This window comes from Myotis lucifugus, unplaced genomic scaffold (assembly GCF_000147115.1).
Source record: "Myotis lucifugus unplaced genomic scaffold, Myoluc2.0 scaffold_36, whole genome shotgun sequence".
In the NCBI taxonomy this organism is placed as follows: domain Eukaryota; kingdom Metazoa; phylum Chordata; class Mammalia; order Chiroptera; family Vespertilionidae; genus Myotis; species Myotis lucifugus.
In genome coordinates, this window is record NW_005871084.1 from 1,820,218 (window position 1) to 1,846,405 (window position 26,188).

The 26,188-nt window shown below is 40.7% G+C and overlaps 1 protein-coding gene across 7 annotated transcripts in view; it reads left to right on the forward strand.

Moving 5' to 3' along the window:
* WDR7 (WD repeat domain 7) overlaps positions 1-23,362 on the forward strand; it is a 285,950-nt gene extending 262,588 nt beyond the window's left edge. For 5 of the 7 annotated variants that reach the window (XM_023752617.1, XM_023752616.1, XM_023752618.1 and 2 more), the window contains 2 exons: positions 16,015-16,119; positions 20,597-20,800. In XM_023752617.1, the coding sequence (XP_023608385.1) occupies positions 16,015-16,119; positions 20,597-20,800 (309 nt within the window). Of the gene's footprint in view, positions 1-16,014; positions 16,120-20,596 lie in introns of all 7 variants that reach the window. The other 2 variants (XM_014454396.2, XM_023752620.1) reach the window with 1 other exon arrangement.
* The last annotated feature ends 2,826 nt before the right edge of the window (positions 23,363-26,188 follow it).

The window sequence follows — 26,188 nt, forward strand, 5'->3', positions numbered from 1 at the left end:
CAACTGCCCTCCCCTTCCAGCCTTCTCACCCCACCTGTCCCCCCTGCCAGCCTGCTGACCCCCAACAGCCCCCACCCCCCGCCAGCCTGATTGCCCCCAACTGCCCCCCCTGCCAGCCTGATAGACCCCAACTTCCCTCCCCCCACCAGCCTGCTCGCCCCTAACTGCCCCACCCCCACCCCCACCCCCCCCTAACCTGCCTCGCCCCTAACCTGCCTCGGCTCTGCCACCAAGGACGTCCGGAAGGTCTCCAGGAAGGTTTCCTGGTCTAATTAGCATATTATCCTTTTATTAATATAGATCTGTGTCTCCCCTACCGAGTGAAATAAGGAGTTGTGCTGAATTGTCCAAAGGGTGTTTCATTTCTATGTGAATAGATAACCCAAATCTTACCACCAAAAGGGAGCTAGGAAAAACTTGTTTATTTGTGGTTTCTTAAAAAGAAGCATAATCAACTCCTTATAAAAATAATATTTCTTACTTAACTTATTTTGGGATATTTTTGGCACATGGACTGATCTCCAGATTCCAGCTTTTTTGGAAGAAAGAGGAATAAATTTCTTAGATTATATGCAGATGAACCATGAGCTGCTGGCAACAGGTGATGTGCAGTGTTTACACCAAGAGCCAAGTTGGGGAAGGTGATCAACCTTCTTCGTGTTCATTTTGTTTTTTCATTGGTCCTGGGCCCTCTAATAAAATGACAAATGTGTGTCTGTGTCTGTGTTTTCCTCCTGGTTCTTGCTTAGAGAAGCCATTCTGTTTTTCTGATAATCTTTATAAGGAGGATGACGAGCAGGGGAGAGAGTCACCTTCCTGTCATGTGCTGTTTTCTGTACCTCCTCTGGGAAACAGGAACAGGAGCGCGTGGTGAGGCTTCTGGAAACGGGGCAGGAGGGCGCCAAGGTCACAGGTGGTTCTGAAAAGAATAGGTCAGTGTCCAAAGCCCAGTGTTGAAGCGGGGGAGACCCCTGTTTCCCAGGCTTTTGTGCACCTCCCTGCCCGTGGACCCACGAGAGGTGGGGTGAAACCAGATCTGGGGAGCTGTGTGAGTTCCTGGAACCCCTCACTGGGCTTCAGGGAGGCAGAGGTCAGGTGCTGCCATTGCTGGATGTGGGCAGAATGCGGGTGTTTTATGAGTTCTGTGTAACGAAATTGAGTCTCTTAAACACGTGGAGGTAAGAGCATACTTTTTGTGGGACCAAGAGGTTGGTCTACAGCAGGGGTCCTCAAACTACGGCCCGCGGGCCACATGCAAATACAAATATTGTATTTGTTCCCATTTTGTTTTTTTACTTCAAAATAAGATATGTGCAGTGTGCATAGGAATTTGTTCATAGTTTTTTTTTTAACTATAGTCCAGCCCTCCAACGGTCTGAGGGACAGTGAACTGGCCCCCTGTTTAAAAAGTTTGAGGACCCCTGGTCTACAGGGAAAGACTTTAATTCTGTCAGCATACTGTAAGCCCACGTGACCTTTAGTGGCTTTGAATTAATCCTTTAATTTCCACACTTCGTTCCTATGCTGTTTGCTTTTCTAACCCCACCTGCATAGAATTCTATTAAGGAATGATTATTTGAAGCTGGAAGGTCCATTTCAATGAGTTAATCATCAAATAATACAACTGTGAAAGATGTTTGTAAAATGTTATTCAAAGCAAGTCACTGAACAATAAAATTTACTAAGTTGTGCACATGGAAAATTATCTTTTTATCCAAAGAATGGTATTTTTGGGGATTTGAATGTGATTTAAATGTCTGCTTACACAAAATAAGAAAATATCTTTTAAAAATTTAGAAACGATGAATATTTGAAAAATTGCAGACCTTATTTTTTAGTGTTCCAAGTTCTTGACAGTACATTATAGCACTTACTCACTGAGGAAAATAGGCTTTTAGCACCAGTATCCCAGCCTAGTACCAGTATGAATAATGAGTCATCAAGAAGAAAATAATTTATACCCTGGTTTCAAGTATCTGGGAATGGCCTCTGCACGAAGAGGTCGGAGTTATGAGAATATCAGAGAGTCTTATAAAATACAGCATGAACATGTTTACAGAGCACGCCAGTGAGATGAAATCCTGATGGCACAGCCCTTCAGTTTAGTAATGTGAGACTTCTTGCCAGACGATAGTGGAGTTCTGAGCCTCTCCATAGCCTTCAGCACCCATCTCTATATTGTCTGTGTTAGAAGAAATCAGTAAAGGATGTGGGGTTGGCAGGATGTTTTTGAATACAGAAATATAGAAAAGTTAAATTCATTGGATAGGTGGAGATAATAAATATTATAGGAATAAGTGAATATTAGGAAATAATATATATGAAGTGGTGATAATGGATTATATATTAAACTTCAGTTGGGCAGTAAACCACCTGTTTGGAAATAACTAACATAATGGGAAAGGAAAGTAAGAATTCTTTTTTCAAACTTTTTTCCATGAGGTCTCCATGGGCCCTGTAAGTCATTGAAAAAATATCTAGGGGGGAAAAGAATGATTCGGTAAAAGAAAACGTGGTCAGAAAAATGTAGGCCAGGAAAAAAACAAACAAACAAAAAAAACTTGATAAAAGATTTTCTTTGTGTTGACAACCAAGAAAAGATAGAGATACATTATGGTAGAGAAAACAATCAAGGAAAAATAGCCAAGACTAATGAAGAGAGAATTTAATGCTTTTGCACTATGGTCTTACACAATAGACTCAACAATACAGAGAGATAGAAGTTAAGATGGCAAGAAAAATAGAAAACTGCAGATGACTACCCAGCGAGGGCAGAGGTAGAACTCCAGAAACCCCTCTGGCTCCCTAGACAGTTCCAGACCCAGCAGGGACCACTGCCCTCTGGCGCTGTGAGCTCTCTCTTCCCTTGGCACCATCCCCTCTCCTGCAGTGGCACTGGGGCAGGTTCCCCGTGCAGGTTCCCTGGGGTAGCACTGCCGCTGACTAGCAGACAGAGTGTCCTGTGTTGGGAACGTTTCAGACAGGGAGAACTGAGAGCATCAAAGTATTTACAGCCTCGTATATTAGCAGATACGTATGGAAACCTCTAGGGAGAATGTCAGTCAGTTAAAATCCTCACGGCATAGTCCTTTAGTTTATAAAATCCTTTTAGAGAGATTTATTAGTGTTTGTATTTAATCAACTAGAATTACATTCATATTTTTAAAAGCCTATCATAACCCAGAATTTACTCAGTGGCCACGAAGAAAGGCTTCAGGAAGTACTCTAGCGCCTTTTCATATCTGCTTTCACTGATCCTGTTATTTAACTTCTCATTTTTCTTAATAAATATAGTGTGAATTAAGGATGAAACAAAATATTGATTTTTTTTCTTTATTTATTGAATATTGTTTTTGTTTTTTATGCTCTTTTTTGGGTGTTGTTTTAATTATATGTATCATATTCTGTAGACAGATTTATTTTTTCTAATAGGCCCTGATCACTCTGTTTTTTAGTGGTTTCATAAACTTCCTTGTTGAAAACCAGTAAAGTGGAACCGCAGCTCCTTAGCTGTGCCTCACACATGCCTACAGTGAAGGAGAAGTCCTTTTGGAACTATATGCAGTGGCACAAATAAATGCGTGGATTGCTATTTTCTTATAGCTTGGTAGTTCCGGAAAATGTTTAAAATTTTTCCTAGACTGTTCATTTCAGTACTGTGCCATTTATTAAACATAAATCTTAATAAATTTCTGGGATAGAATCTTTAATGTGTGGAAGTGTGTATTCACAGACTCTAGAATTTCTAAAATACTTTTCTAAATCTTTACCTTTTGAATTGAATATAAATATTTGTGGATTATAACAAATGTAAACTTAGGTTTAGGACTTTAAAACAAAGACGTTAAGACTGGTTTGGACCAGCAATCCCAAATCAATAGCCAGTATTATAAATTGAACAAAAATGTAGAGCTTATATTAAAAAGGAGCAGATGTCGCTTGTGGCACACACTCTACTACAGAATGATGAACAGGAATTCAAGGAAAAGAACACTTCTTGCAGATTTACAGGAAAGGTATCCTTACTGAGAAATGGTTAGGTTGTGGTTAAGGTTCCCCCGGGGAAAGTGGGGGAGCACTCTCCGTTGAGACCTGATGGAAACTGGAAAATGCATTCTGGGGAACAGCCTTCGCCTCCCGCTCTAAGTGATTAGCCCTTTGCGTGGCCATTTCTCAATGCTTCCGGGCAGGAGCAACAAAAACATCAGTTATTACATAACTCAGTCTTTCCTAACGGATCTATTTTCTATATTTGCATATTTGTAACTTTTAATGAGGCATAATTTACATATAATAAATGCACTCATTGGAAGTGCACAGTCTGATGAGTGATAGCAAATGTATGCAGTCTTGTTACCACCACTATCGTCAAAATAAGAGCATATCCATCATCCCCAGAAGTTCCCTTCCTCTCTCTCTGGCAATACGGATCTTTCTGTCACAGTGACTTCCTGAAAACTTCCTATAAGTGGACTCATACAGTATGTGGTTTTTTGTATCTGGCTTATTTTATTTAGCATCATGTTTATGTTTATCCACGTAAACGTATTTTCAGTCTGTTTCCTTGCTGATCAATGATACTGAACTTCTGGGAACAGAATCCCAAATTCAAACCCTAACTAGAAAACTGGGCCCATTTACACTGGACCACAAATTGTTTAGCCACATTAAAGAAAGAAAAACCAAAAATCACTTATTGGAGCAGTCATTATTTTTGGAGTTTATTTTCTGCACCTTATTTTTTTCATTGAGATTTCTATTTTCTTTGCCATTTCTATGGTGCACTTTCTAAGGTGCTTTCTAGTATCTGTAATTGTGTTTAATTAAAAGGGAAAGTTGTTTTTGTTTTTAACATTTTGTAATAATTTCACATCTCATAATAATGAGCTGTGCCCTGAGGTCTTAAATGATGACTAGGAATTAATGGGTCAGAAAATTCTTGTATGAAAAAACAAATGTCACTTAAATCTATATGATTCACTATGATTTGCTTTACAGATATGAATATATCCCTAGTACAAGGACATTATCCAAGTGAATGTGCCTTTTCTTGCTTCCCAGAAAAATGTAAACGGCCAGGAGACTAATTATCATAAAAACATAGAGCGAGAGTTATCTGTACTCGGACTTGTTGGATCCTTCTTTTCAAAGTAGCCAAGAATGTTTTCTAAGTTGTGTATCTGAGTGTTTACCTGCATGCCACACCTCAACTTATTTAGTTATAAAAAATTGGTTGAATAGGATAGAAGAAGTTTCTTTTTTATAAGCAAACAGTATCCTGTGTTTCTGAGACATTTCCTCCCACAAATGAAGTGGACTAAGAAAGTGAGCTAACTTGTTGGCTGTCGCATTCGGTGATGCAACGTTTAGAACATGTAATCGTGCCTTTTACAGACATGTAAAATGTCTGTAACACTCGAGTGGCTGCAGCTGTCATCGCATTTTTTTCTGGATTAAGTTTGGTCAAGAAAGAAGCTGCCTCGTTTTCTAGTTGTCATTTGCCCAGGAAGTAAAAGCAAATTGTAATGAGGGAATCACAGCAGGAGAAACTCCTAACCAATGAGAGGAGTATATTGACTGGCAGCCAGAATGCCGTTCCTGTGATAGATGTATTTTTATACACTGCTGTTCAAGGTCATTCACTGTTGTCCTTGAGTGTGTAGCCATCAGAAATCATGCAATTCACATTCAAAACAGTTCTGATAATCGGTGCTAAGATGCCTCACTAAAAAAAAAAAAAAAGAAGAAGAAAAGAAAGAAAAAGAATCAGTCATTCATTTTATAGATAAATGAAACATCTTCAAATTTTTATTGTGGTTTTATCTGGCTATTGTTGAAAATTGACCAGAAATAAAAAAGAACGTAACTTTCAGAGACAGTTGTGAGGTATATTCATGCAGATTTCTTATAGTGTGAGAATTCTTATTTTCATTTTAAGACTTCTACCGTATCTTTGAAATATGTTTTATTAAAAATACTCAGAAGAAATTTTGCTTTAAGATCTGCCCAAACCCAAAGAAAATGTTCTCACTAACTTTTTGAACTTATCGGTTACACTTTAGTAAGTACTCTATAATTATTTGGAGAGAAAAATGATCAAATTATTCACCATTTTTAATTGAAAACTAAACCACACTTACCTAAATATCAAATGATCAAACCATCTTGTTATCCAATTTTTTATTCTCTATTTGTAGCAAAAAGGTTTAGATATGAATCTAATATTTTAAAGTTAAATTGTATAAAAAATGTGATAGTTTGGGTCACACAGTGTCTTTCAGTAAATACTTTTTAACGTATTGCTGGGTTTCAAAGTTCTTCTCTCAGTGTGTGTTCACAGTTCATGTATGTTCACTGAAAATCACAAGGTCCTTCAAGTTCTGTCTTCAGCCTAATTCTCCATCTACCTTTATCTCTCCCCTTCCTCCCTTGTACCATAAATCCTAATCATTCGGAAGGTCTTCTAATTTTCCTGATGAGATCTACTCTCTCTCCTCTAGGCCTTTGATTCTATGACACCTTCTGCATGGAATACACTCTTTCAGTCTTGCTGTCGCTCTGACTTTAGCTTAGAGCTTTGGGTGAATCCAGTGTCTAGGGGTTCAAGACAGGTAATCTCATACTTTTCTCTGACATCCCACAAATACTTCTGCTGGCCTAGTAACATACGTACAACCCCCATAGATCTAAAGACATTAGAACGTGTAGCTTCCTTGTGTCTACAGTGGGTAATTAGGTTCCGAGGGTCTGACGTGGCCCTTGAAATGCTTTCCCCATAGAAACTGTTATAAATAGTGCTTAGGCGATTGAACTGGCACTACATTTGGAAACATTAGGAATTCTATAGGCTTTGAAAGCTGGTCTGGAAATCTGGCTGCTATTTGTGGCATTGTTTCTGAGCGTAACTGTGTTCAGAGTTACAAACAACTGAACTCCAAACCAGCTTGAGGACGTGCTGGGTGAGTGCCTGTGTGGAAACATCCTGCGTGGAAGGATCGCTGCTTGTGATCCTGAGAAATGTGACCAGACTGCAGGTGGCATGTGTGATACAGGATCACAAATGGAATGACTTTCTACTTCTTATAGTTAATAGAGAAGTAATCATCAAGATTAAAAAAAAAAATCCTTACAAGATGGATCTTTTCTAACCTCATGCATCACTGTGTCTGATTGGGGGCTCTGACTTTTTCACAGGTAGAATGGGAAGCATCAACCAGAATTCCCATTAAATTTTAACTTTCCAAAGATCCAGAGAGGGTATTCTCTGTTCTGTCTTAACTCTCAGGCACCCAGGACCCAGGCGGGCTTCCCTCTGGCCTTGGCTTCGTCAGGAAGGACATCTGGAATGACGTCTGGAAGACGTCCGGTCTAGTTAGCATATTACCTTTTTATTATAGATTATGTTTCTTCAGCTATCATATTTCCTTTTGAAAGACCTCACCCTTTAAAAAGAGCAAACCTGCCTTTTATTGTTTTACGAAAATGGTTAGTGAATCTCGTTGTTTCCAAGATATCCAAGCAACTAATAAGTGTTAAATTATGTTTTATTTCCTTATTTTAATTTTTTTCATCACCCCTTTCCCCCCCTATACCCTCCTTCACCTCCACTCATGAGCTCTTCCCCACAATCACCCACAGTTGTCCCTATCCATGAGTTATCTCTTTTTTTCTCAATCCCCTCACCCCCCTAACTGATGTTATTGTTTTTTTAAAGCAGAAACAGATTTTTGGAGACCATGCTACTTACCATATTATGCACATTTTAATTTTAACATTTAAAATGATCTGACAATTACGAGTCTCATCTCTGAACAGATAAAATATCTGGTTTTAATCCTCACACGAGAATATGTTTATTGATTTGAGAGAGAGAGAGAAACATTGATATGAGAAAGAAACATGATCAGTTGCCACCTGTACGAGCCCTGACCAGGAATCGAACCTGTAACCTTTTTGGTGTACAAGACGATGCTCCAACAAACTGAGCCACCTGGCCGGAGCCAAATAAAATATTTTTACAAAAAATAAAATAGTGTAGAGGATACCAAATTGTTCCTACTAGAAAAAACTGGTAGACTCTATGATTTCAAAGACACACTAATAGAAAGTCTGGAAAGATGTATGCCAAATGATTTATGAGGCTTCTTCTAAATCATGGGATTTGATGGGTTAAGAATAGTGGGGTAGGGTTTCCAGTTTTACTAAAGGTATTTCAAAAAGTGGTGGGATTACAGGTAAATTTTTAGCTTTCCTCCCTTCCCTCTCCCCCCCAAAAAAAACCCTCCAAAATAAAAATCATGCTTCTGTTAAAAATCATTGTTGCTAACGCAAAGTAAATATATTCTCTATTAGGCCTTCAGAAATGTGTGCAAACTGCCTTCTTTATACACTCACTTCTACAAGGAAGATAATATTTTAAATGGAAGGTTTTTGCTTGAGTTGAACATGCTTTGCTCAAAAGTGAATAAAATTAGTATACATAGTATTAAATATGCTTTTAATATTTTCTATAATAAGGCATAGAATGTTATTTTAAGACACACATCTGTGAGCTACATACATGATAACAATTATAACCACATTACTAACAAAGTGCATTCTGAGTTAGAAACAAACAAAAGCTTCAAAGGATTCCTGTTTTCTTGGGAAGAACATAAATTAAAACATCAAAGCTGTGTGTTTCTCTTGAGGATCGTAGATATTTGGGTAGCTTGTCAGTGCTGGAGTGTGAATGGGCCAGTGTTATTGACTTCCACGTGTTACCCAAACATTTTCCATTGACAAATATTAATTGCTTATTAAGTGCTAAAGAGTCTGGTGGTCCAAATATTGAATTGTATAGTGAATGGGCCTTTTAGTTTTGCTTATCATTAGGCATTATGACTGTATTAAAGATACAGAGGTTTAAGCCAGCATACCTCCCACTCTAAGATTATCACATAGATGTTTCTGCAGAGTTTAATCTCGTGATAGGCAAATTAATTCATGTTCCTTCAGTTTTAAGTGAATTCTCTTTGACCAAACTATAGGGAATGCTTGTTTAAATATGCATTGTGATTTAGTTAGTAGTAAAATATCCAGTATATCCTGCATTGATTAAAGTTTATGAATCTAGTGAATCATTGAAATTGCTATAGAACAAAATTGGTAATTATGATCATTAATATGAGTTTTTATAAATTATTAGTTTGGTTAAAATATTTCTCCTCTTATTTTTGAAAAGAATCTGTATATCAAAATGAGCTACCAAATACATATATGTGTGTATATATGGCAACACATACACAAATACACACGTTTCATTTTAATTTCTATTTTTTGTCTTTCCCAGTGTTTTTTTATTATTTTTTATTGAGTTTATTTGAGTGACATTGGTAATAAAATTATATAGGTTTCAGGTGAATAATTCTATAATACATCATCTTTTCTAACTTTTAATGGCATATCTTTATTCTCTTGTTATAATTACATCCAGAGAAATCTTAAGTATACTTTGTAATGACCTTCATGAAAAATTTGTGCATAACTTATGAAATTTAAGCAAAGTTAAAATTACAGACATTTGACTATCAGTTTTGGCTATTGAGTAGTACCGACAGTTTGGGATTATAAATTTATTCTAATTCAGATATATGTTTATGAAACTAGAAATTTGACTTTTTCATCATTTATCTCCTGTTCCTTAATTAAATAATTACTACTTGATAAAGGGTTATTTACAAGATAAAATGTTATCAAACTTCAAAGCAATTTTGTTAGGTATTAATTACAGTGATCCATTAAAAAATTCCCAAAAAAGTGATTTGTACATTGGGGACATTAAAATCTTTCACTTAAAAATAAAAAGTATTAGCTAAAACCCAGGATTTCAAATCTATAATTTGTAGAATAGACCCACCTCTTTCCTTTCTGTCCACCCCTTCCACGGGTGGTCTCCTCTGCTGTTTCATCCTCTCCCCTTTCGTCTTTCTCTCTCGCGCTCTGCTTGGGTTACCTCAACCACCCAGTCATTCCCAGATATTCCTGGAGAGACTGCTGTGCGCCAGGAACAGTGCTGAGAGCAGGACTTATGCCCCAATATCTGCCCATTTTCTTATACCTCCCAAATCTGTCTCTCCTTCCATAAACCTTCTCCTGAGCTCCAAATTCTTCTTTCTCACTTTCTGACATACAGGGCAGGGCAAATAATATCTGTCTTCTTTTATAGATAAGCAAATGCTTCAGAAAGTTGCCCATATAAAAGCCTTAGTGTAATAAAAATCTGAAATTATTACCAGTGCCTAAATTACATTAGTGTAACAAATCTTGCACATTTATGTTGATTCTATTCCAGGATGAGGGTGTTACACGTGTTTAGTGTATAATCCTCCGCCAAAAAATTTCAAAGACTATTGCTTGTTCCAGAGATTGCCTATATGTAGATATCGAAAAGCTCCTTTAATTTGTCACTGTCAGTTTTTCCCCAAGTGACATTTCAGTAATTTTCAATAACTGAAAATGGGAAATGCTGCAACTCTTTGTAAGGAAGAAATTCTGTTTACTTGAGGCCTTTGTGTTATAGTATAATTTAAAATAGCTCACTTTATTATACTTATCCTTAAATCTATTTTCCATTAAGATGTTAAAGTGATAGCAAATCTACTTGTCTTTCACCCAGAATGTATATTCTGTTCAATTAGATAGTGATAGAAAATAATTCATCCATTGGTGCCAATGCCCCCTGGATGGAAAAAAGCCACAACAGGCTATCACATAGAGTTGGCATAACGTGAATACGAAACATACCTCGGCCCGCCAGCAAGGAAAGAAATTATAGAGATAAACAACCCACATTCAACTGTCAAATCTCTGCTCAAAATCATTGAAGATTCACCCCGGGGCGGCGCGTGGCTCATGCGCAGACACTGGGATGGGACACCCGGTAGGAAAGCCGGCTCTTCAGTCTAGAGTTTTAGGAGAACGTTTGCCATCTACTTCCATGTCGGTCAATGCTTTCAGTTTCTGTATGTTGTGTCCCAAGTCAGAAAGCTCCAGGTCCCTGGTTTTATAATTATTCTTTCCTCCAGAAGTGCTTACTTACGGCACTGCACTTGGTGTTGTCTGTTACCCCGAAGAGGGGCCACCACAAGGAAGTTAGAGGTATTTGAAGGTCTTTGGTGTTTCCGCTGCTCTTCTTTTCAGGGCTCGTCCTCACTTCCCAGGTACTCACTTCTCTGAATGTCTGGCCCATCTCCAACCTACTTCCTGCCTCCGCACACAGATGGACACTTCATGAGGCTCGCCCTAACCTCCAGGCTTCTGCCATGCTTGTCCCTCACATCTCCTCCTTTGCCAGAGCCCAGCCTAAGGGAAATGCCTGCACAATTATATTTTTAGAAATTTCAGGCACCATGTACAGCCAACTGGGGACATATGTTCAGCTCAGCAGGCATTTCAGATATCCTCCCGCCCTCCCCCTGCCTCCCCCACCCCCAATTGCAACTGCCTGTCTTAATCCCAAACTGCTCCCGAGCAGGCCTGCGACCAAGGCAGCCTCTTCCCTCAGCCCCTGGACCTTGGGGCTCTGAAGCTTCAGTCCAAATTCTCTCATTGTTCACCTTATTTTAGCAAATGTTGTACAAAATAGCTGGCTCCGTTGTGCTGGTACTTATGATGGCAAGATTTTGCCTACTTTTGGAAATTTTTACAATTTATGTTGAAAGTAGGAAGGTGTCTTGTCTGGTTGGGTTTTTCCCCTCCCCTTTAAAAAAGTGATGAGACCTGCAAATAAATATACAGTGTTCTCCTTGATCTTGTTCAGTTTTTAAAGTGGGTGGAGTAGAGTCCTACTTTTTTGGGTTTTATTGTCAAATTTGCCATTGGGAAACAATATCAAGAACTCCAGGAAGAGACAAAGCATATAAAGAGAAATTTTAAAGAGAATATTCTAGGTGGTTAGAGCTCGTATTGACGCTGACCAAATCGCTGTAGAAAGTCGTGACTCTCCTCTGTACAGCAGGGTTAATTATATTCGCAGAGCACATTGGAAGTGCCTGTTGAAAACTGTTGGGTAAGTGCAAGTATTGCTCATTATTAACCCTGCCTCGCAGTTCCTTTCTTTCATGAGAGAAAGGGGGAGTGGGTGTTTAGCAGTTCAACACTTCGTCTCCCGCTAGGGATAATTGCTTGATTTTCTTTTATTGTTCAGGCACTTCTCGAATTAGATTAATTTCTCTATAGTCCATCTCTGTCTATTCAAGACAGCAATTTCTTTGGCTAAAAATATAACAAGACATGATACTCATTCGCATATAAAAAGTGGACCAAACCTCCTTTTATTTCGAAACCTGTTATTTTGGAAAATGTTCTTTCCAGCTGAGCATTTAAGATCCCACCATCGGGTTTGCTCCATCACAGAGCACTTACAGGTTCGCTGTGCCCACAGCTGCATCTCTGCCGCCAGAGCAGAGGTGCCAGTCAGTCCAGGCAGTGCCTGCACAGAGCTGCCAGTTCAGGGATTCAGCACCAGACAATGGCAGCATTCCCATTACACCCAGGGCTGGAGCACCTCTCAGGCTGAGATTGGAATGAACTCGCCAGATGCACCAAACTATCTAAAACAGCGAGCTCCTCTGAGCCACCATGAGTGGTACTTGCTTTCTTACAAGACAACAAGCCTGTCTTTCAGCCGCCACTGCAGTCAGTGCTCAGTGGTGTCTGTGTTGCTTCAAAAGGGCCCTGTGGGGCACCTTGCCTGTGGAATGGTGTGTGCATCTGTGTGCGCATGCGCGTATGTTAATGAGTTGGATCTGGAGTGTCTAAAACAGGCTTTAAATAAACTAACAGATTAATAAATTCAGTATCTAACAGTACCTCAACCACAACAAAGGAAAACAGGACAATGATTAGTGAAATGAGTAGGAGTACTAGTATTTACCAATAGATACACAGAATGAGCATACATTTAGTTCTGAGTTTCTTGGCAGTACAGTGAGCATGGTTTGGATTATGTAATTATTGTTTCATAATAAAAAGAAAGCAACAAAATTGATCTGGGAAGATAAATATTTTCCTGGCAGAAAATTCTAAGATGAACTTATTTCACAGGATTGTCTATTAGACACGTAATGAAGAGCGTCTTCAACTGACACAGAAATATTCACATAGATGTTGTAAATACCAGCCCTCTGTAAAAGATGACGACGTATATGAAATGGTTCATGAAGACTTTGCTGAGGAGCCTGTATGTCTGGTGTTCTGCCTTTCCTAGAGGGCTAACCTAGCTAGTCTCACAGAGGGTCCCTAACTGTGACCAGTGGGTCGGTACACCCTCTGGACCTGCTGCTTCTTAGCCAACTCACTGGTGCATTCTCTTGTCTGAAGTACATTCCAATTGCTGGTCGCGGGATCTGAAGGAGGCAGGCTTAACATTCTGTTTGAGATTTTGGGGTCCAAACTCCAAAATGAAGATCAGTCCGCCTCTGCACAGAGTTGGGCTTTGGGGAGCTTGCAAGAAGGGCCAACTTTTCCTAGAGTAGCTTTCAACCTGCTCTCCCTGCTCTCACTTTTAGATGCACACTGGGCCCCCAGAGCATGGAAGAACTATTTCACTCAAATGTGTTTAATGGAATGGTTGCATTAAATGCCACGAGGGTCCAGGCAGGAAGTGAGGGAGCCAGGCAGCCGGTGTTGGGGTACACAGGCCCTGTTTTGTGTCAGGGCTGGGACTGGCGAAGTGGCTGAGGGGCCACCTTCACTCAGCTCTGACTGATGGATGTCCCCACATGTGAACTGTGGCCCAGGATTGCCTGAGCTTCCAGTTTCAGGAGAGGCTAGAAATCTTGATTTTGCAAGGTACCTGCTTAATCAACTATCTTAACCATAAAATAGCCTCAGATTGGCCCAACAGAATTTCAGATTTTTAACAATTTCAGATTTTGAATCTTGATTTAAAAAACAATCAAAGTTGCTTTCCCTGTGAGCTCGTTTAACTGACCTAGTAAGTGGGAATGGTCATTTCCCCCCTTTTAATTGCTTGAATCCCCCCCACCCCCATACCTACAATGATTTTCATTCTAATGCAGATGGTGTTGAGCTGGTTTCTTGCAATAGTTGTTCAGCATGCTCACCCTGTTGCTTAATGTAGCACCACATTTGTGGGCTAGTACCATGGACAGTTACCACAGTTGTTTAAGCTCCACAGTCTGAAATCTGTTTCTGGACCACCTAGTATGTTAGCCGGTGCCGATTCTGGGATGTATTATTAGGGATTTTTTTGATGTGTGGTTTTCATTAAATGGTGTACTCAAGTAATTAAGTTATGTGATTGTTTACATTTGTCTAATCATTTTTTTCCGTTTTATTGAGATATAATTGACATATAACATTGTGTAGTTTTAAGGTGATGACTTGATACACTTACGTGTTGCAAAACGATGACCACCCTGGCATTTAGCCAACACCCCCATACCCTCACATAATCACCATTTGTTTTTTGCAGTGAGAACATTTAAGATCTACTTTCTTAGCACCTTTCAAGTATATATGTCTGGTCACCTTTCAATAAGGAGGGGCGGGGGAGTAAAAAAAAATTAATAGTATTTATTGAGTCTTTTCTGTGCCATGCATTGTGCGGAGTGCTGTAGCTATAGTAACTGGTGTAGTTTTCACAAAGCTCTTAAAGCAGGTATTATCAATATCATGATCATCATCATTTCTACGTTATAAGTAGATTTGGGTACTCGGGTTGGGTACCTTAAATAAGTTGCCTGAGGTCCCACAGTCAGTAAGTTTTGGAGACCAAATGCCAAGCCCAGAGCTAGACCAGTAAAATAGTTTTCCTCTATTGAAAAACAGGCATTATTTTGGATCACACAGTGCCCTGAAAACCCAATGACAGTAAAGAACACAATCCAAAGAGCACTGAGGAACATCCTTGTATTCCCTCCCACCTTCCTTCCACCTTGTAATCACTCAGAAATGAATTATGAGAAGAGTCTTACAGAAATTTACAATATGTTTGGGGCTTAAGCATATGTTGAACTTGCTGCTTCCACCAATTGTCAAGGTTCACAATTCTTCAGCCAATGGACACAAACCTTCCTGGTATTGTCTTGGTTTAAGGGAACACATTTCCCCATTTCTTTCCAGACACAGGGAGGAAGCCAACCTAGAGCTTGTGAGCAGACTGAATATTGCTTAATTTGGGAGATGTAAGCTCTTTAATAGTTGAGTGTAAGGATACTAATATAATAATATAATATACTAATTTTCTTAGTATCCCAGTGTTTTCGATAACTATAAATATCATTAAATTTTAGTATAATTTTTATGAGTAAAGACTTTATCAAGGACCTAGTCTAAAATACAACTTCCTTTTTTAAATTCATGGTTAAATCAATGAGAGCTATTTGGCAAAAGCTCAGAATTATCCCTGCTAACTTGTTTTTAATAGTATTTGATTTATATCTGTGGTCAGAGCTACAACACATGCATATATGTGTGTTTACTAATTGCATCCATATGCATTTGAACACAGTGTTATTGGTAGGAAATGAAGCATAAAACATGAAAAATGTATAATTATTAAGGGTTGAAATGATAGTTTTTAAATCCTTCTGGGACAGGTATGTTATGATATAACTTTGATTGTCTTTCATTACAGATGAGTGAGGTTCCTGGGTAGATCTGGTGATCAGTTTCTTACCTTTCTAATTAACTCTAAAATTCTTCCCCCTAATGGACGTAAGTGAATTAACATACTAGTTTTCCCATCAATATGTGCTTTTCCTTGGACTCATGCTGTCCACCAATTCGGAGAGAGGTGGACTCTTCAAAACAAGACTGAACTTTAGAGAGACCAGGGAGAGGACTTTGGCTGCTTTCTGATTTATCTAATCTGGTTTTATAAATACAATAAAGCACATAGCAGCATTTAATATTCACCACATACTGTTCAAAACTGAATGCATCTGCATGCGTGTGTGTCATAGTTCTGTGGAACAGTCCAGTTAATGACTCTGACTTTTATTTTAGACAATCCACGGACACAAGGGCCCGATCACTGCAGTGGCCTTCGCTCCTGATGGGCGCTATCTTGCCACCTACTCGAACACTGACAGCCACATTTCCTTCTGGCAGGTAAGCAAGGATGCTGCAGGCCCTAAAGTGTATGGCATGATCTGCTGGGAAAGGCTGCCTGCGGCTGCCAGCCCTCTCTCCCTTCTTCAACCAATGTCAAGCATTTATGGCTTGCTGATTATGTGCCCGATGCTAGCATGCAGGGTACACCGAGGACGCATGTAGCAACCTGGAAAGGGGGCGGTCTGCTCTCCCAGAACTTAGTCTCAGGGAGGCACAGGTAAATAAGAAAGCAACGCCAGCATGGAGAGGAACCCGAGGACAGGTTATGGGATGGCTTCATGAGGAAGCCACGTCTGAGCCGAGATATGCTGATGCTGAGGCAGAGTAGGGGGGAGTGGGTGCTGAGGGAGAGGTGCGCAGGGCGTGTTGAGAGGGCCTGGCCTGGAAGAACTGACGAATATGAGGCATTCAGGCAACTCTGACAGGGCCTAAGGCGTAGGGAGAGAGGCAGCCTCTTGTTAACGTCATGTCCGTTGATAGTATCTCATTCTGTGTGCATCCAGGGTTTCCCACATTGGGCTCTTCATCCCCAAATTATCAAAACATTTTTTTAAAACCCGAGCAGCGTTGACTGGCATGAGAATGCCTGTTTTATTCTGATTAAATGAGTATTAATTTTAAACAACTAATTTTTACAGTAGATCCTTTTTTATCACCAGTGATTAATCTCTATCCAATCTTCTTTTTAATTATGTTACTGCTGATAATTACAAAAAATTACATATTACCAACTCCCTCCCCCCCCCCAAAAAAATAGGTTAATTTAAAATTTTGTTGTTGCCTTTACTTTCCTAGGATGCAAGTATGTTTAATGAGCACCAGAGCGAGTCAGGCAACACCCAAGTCTCTAAACCCAACATTAGAATTTAAAATGCAGCCCATGTCTCACGTGCTTCCATTATGCCCAGATTGGAAGTCACAGAAACATTATGTCAGCCGATCAAGAAAACACAGTAAAGCCTCTTCCAGAGGTGTAGAGAGTTTTTATTTGAATTGAAGAGAGTCCAGAAAGTAGTGTTGGATCTGCTGCTGCTGTCCCCACATGGACTTGCTGATTTATTTAGATGCATATTGTTTAGTTCGAATGATGTATGATATCACACTCTTATATCATTCCAGTAAATGTACTGTAATATATTTTGAAAACTTAACGAGGTCTTATTAATAGAGAACCTTACAAAAGCCATCAGCTATTAAAATCTTTGCTGAGAAATGAGTGTTAATGAGAAGTATTGGGTGGATAATTACTCAAGTGAGACTTAGTAAAAGGCTGTGTGCAGCATCAGTTACTCTGAGAGTAGCAATAAAACACTTCCTGTTTTGATGAATTACATCTGTATGTGTTTCTATGTGTCCAGAAAATCAGCTTCCTAGGACTGGTTTGTGAAGCATTGTTTTTAAAGGGAAGGGAAAAGCCACAGTTACATTTTCGTTGGTTTACAAAGCCAGCCATTGAACGATGTGATTTGCTAATCTTTCGATTCCTTTGACTCTCCAACAAGGTATTTCTATGATTTGAATATTTCAGTTTATCTTACTCATTGATATTTGATCAAGGGGAGTTTAGTAATGAAATACAACCACAATTCTCTCCCATAAATTTTGCCACCACCCTCTAACAAATAAGTATCTTCTTTCATAAATGCTAATAATAAATTAGATGGATATTGGTTTCATTTGTTTTAATTTATTCCATCATACAGTAGAATGCTATTCAGCCATTTAAAAAGGATGATGCAAATCTATAGTCATTAACATGAAAAGATTGCCCTCAACATTTTGTTGAATGAAAAAGGCAGATTGTGAGACTGCCTTTTAATGTGAGCCTGTTTATGTAAAGTCCTTTACATTTTAACTTCTCCTTATGTATATGGAAGGTCTGGAAGGTGTTTACTGAACTGTGCTTATCTCTGGGCAGTGGGATTTCAGGGGATTTTGGCTTTCTTGTTTATACTTCTCTTTCGTATTTCAATTTTCCACAATGAGTATTTATCTTTATGATCAAGAAAACATTTAATGTTACCAAATATTACAACTCCAGGTCATTTTCCTTCATTTAAGGCTCAAATCGCCCTCACTTTAGCAAAGTTTATATCCAGTCAAAAAAAATTTATTTATATACTGAATAACAAAATAGGTAGTTGTTTTGGTGAGAATTCATTGACTGAGTTTATTGGAAAAATTAATACTCACCCTTACAACTTGAGATTCATCTCTGATTTGAAGAGGTCATAGGAAAGGATGGTCTAACATGAGGGTCTTCACCATTCCAACTTGTGCAACTGTAATAGTCCTGTCCAGAGGCAGGAAGGCTCTTGTCAATCGTCTGAGGGATGGCTCAGCTTGTAAAGGGAACCCAGATATATATAAAAAAATCTTTCCATCCTAAAATTCCAGTAAGGTATTCTTTCCCTGCCCCCTATTAAAGCCATTTCTCGTACTTGGCTAAATTTGAAGAGAAGAATTAAAAATAAGGAAGTGTGAGCATATTGAATACCCTGAGCATTTTAAGCCACCAGCAGAAATCAGGCTTCATACATATTTTCATAGAAAATCCATAAAGAATGAAAATTACTTTGTGGTTATTTATCAACTGAGAAATTAGATTTTTTAAAAGCACGGTATGCCTGTTGATGCCAGTTCATTTTAACCAGCAATTTTCTGGATCGTTTAGATATGATCTGTAAGAGGACTAAATTACTGTGCACTGTTACTTTTTGTACAAGTGAGAACTATAAAATCAAGCTCACCATCATTATTTATGTTGAAACTCTTTGGGAACCTCCAGGAAGCGATAAGGCATTCATTTTTGTCCTTTTTTGGAATTTCGGGGAAGAAAGAAGCGAGGGGCTTGGCTTTGGAGGATGACAGGTAGGGACTGCCCGGCTCTAAGTGGTGACCGAACTTTAACTGAAAGAGTTAATGATAACCATACATTTGGTTTTAAAATGTGACCTCGGACACTAGTGATTTTTTTTCACCTCTGTGCAGTGTTCGGCACTATTATTAATGCAGTAAAATCAGTAACATTAGTCATCTTAAAAGGGTTATTACTCAAGATGATTTAAATTGTGAAAATGTCAGTAGAGCCTGCACGCATCCTGCTAGAGACGCCGTGATTTACACCCTCTGACACCGTCCTGCTCCGAGCCGGCCCGGGGAAGGAGCGGCTGCATGCTGCTCTGATCCACATGCAGAGTGTCCGAGGGCTGGCCAGGCTCCGGGTGCCAGCCGTCTGCGTGCATTGGGTCACAAGCTGCATGCCTCACGCAGACCCCCAGAATCTCGCACGTCTAGATGGAGAAGAATTGGTGGGAAAAGTAGTGCAAAGAAAAACATTATTTCCGAGACCTCGTTCCTGATTTTCGGTATGGATCCCATGTGATTTGTAAATCCACGAAAGGCATGCATTGGGAAAATGTTAACTGATATTTGGAGTCTAAAGGGCTCATCAGATGCAGTCACTCGGACAGCAGTTTACTAAGATAATTGCTGCCTGATATTTAGCACTTGGACCCGAATGCATAGTTGTTTGGGAGCCATAATTTCCACGTTAGTTTTCACTTATGTGAATGGATTAAAGAACTTAAAATTCAAGTCAAATTCAGAAAAGCTGCCAGAAAGTAGAAATCAATGACTAATAAAGAGATATTGCTAATAAGGCGTGGAAGTATACTACCTTTAGCACGGCAGCAAAAGAGTGAGCCACAGACACGGTGTTCAGATGTAGCTGATTCTTATTTTCCCTTTCAAACCAAAGTAGAGCTTCCCAGAGATTGAATTTTCTAAACAGCAGGTGAGGAGGGCAGGTGTTGGTAGATAGGGATGGGGCGGTCTACTGCTTAACTTCGCTTCTTTTTCTTGAACTAATGATAAGTCCCCACACTTGCCTTTGTGGACTCATCTGTCAGCACTGTTGAGAACAAAGAGGTCTGCAATAGAAAATATCCATAATTTCCAAATACTGTCTGATTGAAACTTTTTTTTTTCAAATCCTTATTCGAGGATATTTTTTCCATTGAGTTCTAGAGAGAGTAGAAGGGAGGGAGAGAGAGAGCGAGAGAGAAACATCAGTGTACCTGCAACTGAGGTATGAACCCTTGACTGGAGATCAAACCCGTGACCCCTCGGTCCACAGGCCAAGACTCTAGCCACCGAGCAAAACCAGCTAGGGCTTGAACCGTTTTGTTAACATGCACAGTGTAGTGTCCTTCTTAAAGATTGTGCTTTCCTGCTGTCAGGTTCTACCCACAAAGAAAAATTTCTCTGGATTTATGCTTTTACTGTAACAATATCAGAACAACTTCAAATACACGGAAAGGTCCCTTCAGTGGTTCAGAATAAGCTCTCAGATGAGCACGAGCAAGGCTGTGGGGGAGAAAGTGACCGGGGGTGGGTGTCCCCTGACCTGTGCGTCAGGGAAGGGAAGGAGTCTCTGTGTGACACGTGTGCTCTCATGTCCCTGTGTCCCCAGATGAACACCTCGCTGCTGGGAAGCATCGGCATGCTCAACTCGGCACCCCAGCTGCGCTGTATTAAAACCTACCAGGTGCCGCCTGTGCAGCCGGCCTCCCCCGGCCCCCACAACGCCCTCCGACTAGCCCGGCTCATCTGGACGTCCAACCGCAACATCATCCTGATGGCCCACGACGGGAAGGAGCACCGCTTCATGGTCTGAGGCTGGCGCTGCCCGTGCCTGCTCTCGCGCGCGGGGTTCTCTAAGCCCAGATCCCTCTGTCCTTATGCTGGGTCCCTCCTCAGTACTGCCCACCCAGGGGCATCGGGGGCGCGGCCTGGTCTGTGTCACTTCTGCATGGTCTGGGGCATTCGCCTGCTCGGGCACCTATTGATTCAGAGGCATGCACACGCCGCTCCGCAGGATGTGGCCTTCCGTCACAGGTCAAGTCTCCCTGCTGGAGAGGGAGGGAGGCGGGTCCCTGGTCACACCCCTTGGCTGGCTGCACCGGAAGCCCGAAAGTCAGCGAACACTGATCGCCGCCCAGCCCAATCAGCAGTCCCTCGAGCTGCACCCCTTTTCTGAAATGCTGCTGGGGCCGGTCATGCTGGCACTGGGTTTTGAGGTAACGTGGCCGTCCTAATTGTCAAAGTTATTTTCCTTTGGATTTCCTAAAACACATTATTGTTTACCACAAAGATTCTGTGTTTACATGTTTTTTTTTCCTTCAGCTGATTGTTAGGAAATTGCTAATCCAACTACCTAGGGTTTAACCACTATCTTCGTTATTAATACCTAACCGATTTGGGATTAATGAGAAAATATACCAAACAAAAAATTTTTCCCCCGGTGGAGAATACAGTTTCTCAGACATATAGCCTTCTAAAATGCTCACATCCTGCTTAAGTGATGGCGTATTTAGTAGTTTAAAACAAAATCATCTCTCTTGATGATCTAGTTAATATAATTATCCAGTGACTATAACAAATCTCTTAAACGGACTTTTACAAAAAAGAATAAGTTTAGAAGCATAACATATGCCTAAAAAGAAGACGCTGTGTCAGTGGCTGCAGATGTTCAAGTCAGAGCTTGCCCTTCCTTCCAGAAACTTCACAGACCTGCAGTTCCCAGGCGTACGGCTTAGGTCAGTTATCACGTAATCGTTCAGCCTTCAAACTGCTACTGACCAACTGCAGACAAATAAAGACAGCGTTTCTTTAAACAAGTATCCTAGAAAATTAGGGACAGTGGGGCAAGCACCCGGGCGTCTGTATGGGGACAGGGCTCGGTCAGCCTGCGCGACACTGCGGTGAGAGCTCACCGCCCTCTGACGGCGGCTTTCCCAGCCGCTCTCACCTCACACGTCACATTCTGCGGCTCTGGCTCACAGTGATGGGGGAATCCATCAAATAATATTCTGTATGAATCGCTCCTGACAAACCTCAATCTGTATATAGTTGGGGATTTGGTTGGTTGGTTGGTTAGTTGAGTAAAATGGGGGTGTTAATGCAGAAATAGAAAATGATTTATGAAATTCAGAGAAAATATACGAAGTTTACAGAGGAACCGAAATCATAATGGGAGCATTTAATTTCAAAGGTGTAGATGTCCGGGTTCATGTAATATCCAAAATAGTAAGACCATAGTCTGGGAACAAATATATCTATAATTTTCTTGAAACAGATTTTTAAAGACCCTGTTAAGAAACTAAGACCACTAGCCCTCTCTCCCCTATTGATGTGAAGTATGTTATTTCCACTGATGGCAAACCTGTACTATCCCTTGGTTGTAGACTTTGGGTGTTCTTTCACAGGTGAATTTATGGCACATGCATGTACATTGTACTTATAAAGATAAGAAATGTAGTTTCCAGGAAGAAACCACGAACTATGCAGTGTAGACTTTGTTTGCTGGACATGCTGTTGTGTTCGATGTAGGTAGAGAAGCCGAGGTAAATGGTTGTCCCCGGGGGCTCGAGTCCTCTCGGGCCCCAGCACCTGTCTCCTGTGTGAACTGCAGTGGGGGTACATTCATTCTGGACTGCACGGCTGTTTTGGAATGCTGATGTGGAAGGATACCCTGGAGATTTCTTGAAACAAAATGTTCAGTGCATCCCGAGAAAGGTGTGAGGCTGCTAGGCAGGCCCCCGCGTGCATGGATGGACGGCACCCGCCACGGACATTTAGAACAACGCCGTGAGGCCCACAGGAGCCAGACACCTGGGCAGCTCGGCCAGCCTGTCTCGCATTGTCTGCAGATAGCCGAAGTTATTGGCCAGTAGAAAATTTTGATTACAAAACTCTGGGGTGGATGATGAGTGATGGTTAGACAGATATCTCTCACTGCTGAACTAATATTTGCATTCTTGTTAACACACATATTTCCTTGGCTATTTTGACAACCACAGTCCACACTTCACCACAGCTTAGGTTTCTCAGCGCCGAGGTAAACTTCGTATTGTCATGCCAGGGTATGCTTTCGGTGTTTTATTACTTTCCTAGGCACTGTATTTGGACCTTTCCTTGTTAATGTAGAGGCACATGTGGCCTCTCTGATCATTTACAAGCGGAAGATGACATGATGCGATGCCTGTGTGGGAAAGTACTGCCTGGACTCACCATGTCCAGCGAGTGGATTAAATGTCTGCCTCCCAAGACAGCTCTTGATGACTCCACTTAGTAGATTCTATATGTGCCGGGTGTTCCTCTGTACATATGTGTGTTAAATAAAGCTGGATTGTACTGAAGATTGTTTTTCCCATTAAAACCATTATTCACTCTTAAACATTCTCAATTGAAATCCATATGCTTCCCCCCTCCATCCCCCCCACTCCCTTTGGTACCAAATCAAGCCTTCCATTTCCATCCAATTATTCATTTCCCCAGAGAGCTAGCTTCAGGAAAGGTGAACTTGTTCACAAAGGACAATAGCGCAGCAGCTAGGGAGTCCCCCTCCTGCAGTGCCCAAATGTGAGCACCGAGAAACACCCTACCAGAAACTCAACAGCACCCTCTGTGGTTTGGGCAAGGGAATTGCATGCACATTGCTCTCATCTCCACCCCAAGTTGCTCCTAAATGGATTGTTAATTGTACCAAGTTATGTCTTGTCAGATGCGATGACGTGGGTTGGCGGCCCCAAGATAGGGGGCTGGATTGAGATCATGCAATTCACTTAATTTAATACTCGTTTGGAGTTGGATTTGAATCCCTGAAGTAAAGGGTGGAATTGGTTTTCAAAAAAGCAAGAGTAACAAAAGAGATCATTATGGCTCACAGAGGGTTACATGTGTAAGTAGTGAGTGTACTTCTTTAATTTTCAGACAAGAACATAGAACATCTTGAAATGAGTCACTCGTCATGTAGCCGAATAATTTTCTTTAAGAAATAAACATTAAAGGAGTGGATGGCTGCGTCTTGGCCCTACCTAGTCAAATGCCCAGTGTCCATCCCAGGAATTGTGTTAGCATCTCCTGATGACTTAAATGTGTCCTTCTAGGGAAAACGGGGCAGCACCAGTTCTATATGATTGGTGATCACATAAACCGATCAAATGCGGAAAGGGCATGACATTAATAGGAAGGTAAAGCCAACCCGTGCAGGGTGAACTTTCACCTTTCACCCCTCGGCTGACTGACAGAGCTGAGTGTTGAAGAAAATCAATACTTTGGAGCCAGGAGGGAGATATTTCCAGCCTCTAACTAGAGAATGTATTTTGACAAGGCCAAGATAATCCACGCTGCACAGGAGAAAGAGAAAGAAGACTCATTTTTAAAGCTTGACACTTCAAGGTGTTTTTGTCCAGTGGTTTCGAGAGCGTCAATACATACAAATACCAAAGGTCAAAAAGAAAAGCTGGAGGAATTTCAAAAATTAGATGTTCAGTTCTTTCTGCTGTTTACAAAGTAAAAAAAAAAAAAAAGGCCACAGGGAGGCTTGTGCTTGTAATTGTTGTTTAAAGGAACCGAGCTCACAACCTAAGGTTTTATAGAGGCAGCGCCATGAAGAGAGAAGGCAGCTCGACTTCTGGTTTCTGTACATCCCCCCCCCCCCCTTGGTTACATCGCTTTTGTGCTGACATCTCAGAATCTTCTTGCTTTTTGATTCTTGTTGGCAAATCTTGGACCCTCCTTCACATCTGATTCAATCATTTGCATGAGAAAGGAGCTCATGTGTCTTTAAAACTTAAATTGTTTCTAGTTTCCCAAGCCCCGTTAAGCAAATTAGTTATGAAAGCATCCTCATTAGTGCTTTTAAAGTGAGAGAGGAATGCATCTCTAGGAAACAGGTAAGCAATTCATCGCACTCTCCCTGGCAAGGCTAGATCCACTCATTCTGTCCACAGTGCCTCCACCAAAGAGAGACAGATTCTTTCCTTTCCTACAGAGAAGAAAACAGTCGAGCTGCCCACACCATCCCGCTGAGTGCAGAAGGACAAAGGAGTCCTGAGGAGGCAAAATAACTAAAGCAGTGGTTCTCAACCTTCCTAATGCCGCGACCCTTTAATACAGTTCCTCATGTTGTGGTGACCCCCAACCATAAAATTATTTTCGTTGCTACTTCATAACTGTAATTTTGCTACTGTTATGAATTGTAATGTAAATATCTGATATGCAGGATGTATTTTCATTGTTGAAAATTGAATATAATTAAAGCATAGTGATTTATCACAAAAACAATATGTAATTATATATGTGTTTTCCGATGGTCTTAGGCGACCCCTGTGAAAGGGTCGTTCGACCCCCCAAAGGGTCGAGACCCACAGGTTGAGAACCGCTGATTTAAAGGCACCTCTGTTTTCTCCTGTGAACCTATGCTAATTATACGATGATTAAAATAACAATGAACATCTCGGCTTCATTTACATACCCTCTTTCTCATTAAAACAAGATTGTAAATACCTGTGTTCTTTGGGAAACATTGGATTTTTGCATTGTGCTTTTATGTAGACTCTAATAACAGGTCTGGACATCTTTCCCAAAGGGGTGTCGCTGGTTCTACTTGAATTCTCCAGGCTCTTCACTACATTGTAGGTGTTGCTATCTTCTCACCAAAATGTGTAGACACTGAGGCAATCCCAAGAGATATGCCAGTGCATGGGGCTGGTTGGCTGTGGCTGTGGAAGTTGTGAGTGGTTGCGCAAAAAGAAAGGAGTTCGCCACATTAAATTCAGGACATGTATCAGCATCAGGGACGTCTTTGACTTATTACATGATTATCTTGCAAATAGACATCTACGGAGACTGAACAAGACTCCGGTAAAGTATTACAGAGTGGTTTTACACCTGCACTTTCACACCTCCCAGTTCGGCGCCTGCAGGAACTGGGAGACGGAAGCAAAGGGAACTGCGTGCACTGCTGTTGCCAATAGCTTCTTGTTTTGACTAGTGTCAAAATGACTTAGCACTTGGGTTTGCCCACAGGTGAAATGTATTGTCTAAAACTTGCCCCACCCAGTGGCACTTTAAGTTTTAGTTAAAATTTATGACTGAAGATGCTACAATGAAACTTCATTTTTCTTCAGTCTTCAAGCATTTACTGAATCTCAGCCTGTGCCAAGCGTATGTTCTGTATCCTGTTTTTCTTTTGCTGATGAGGCCACAGTCTGGCCAA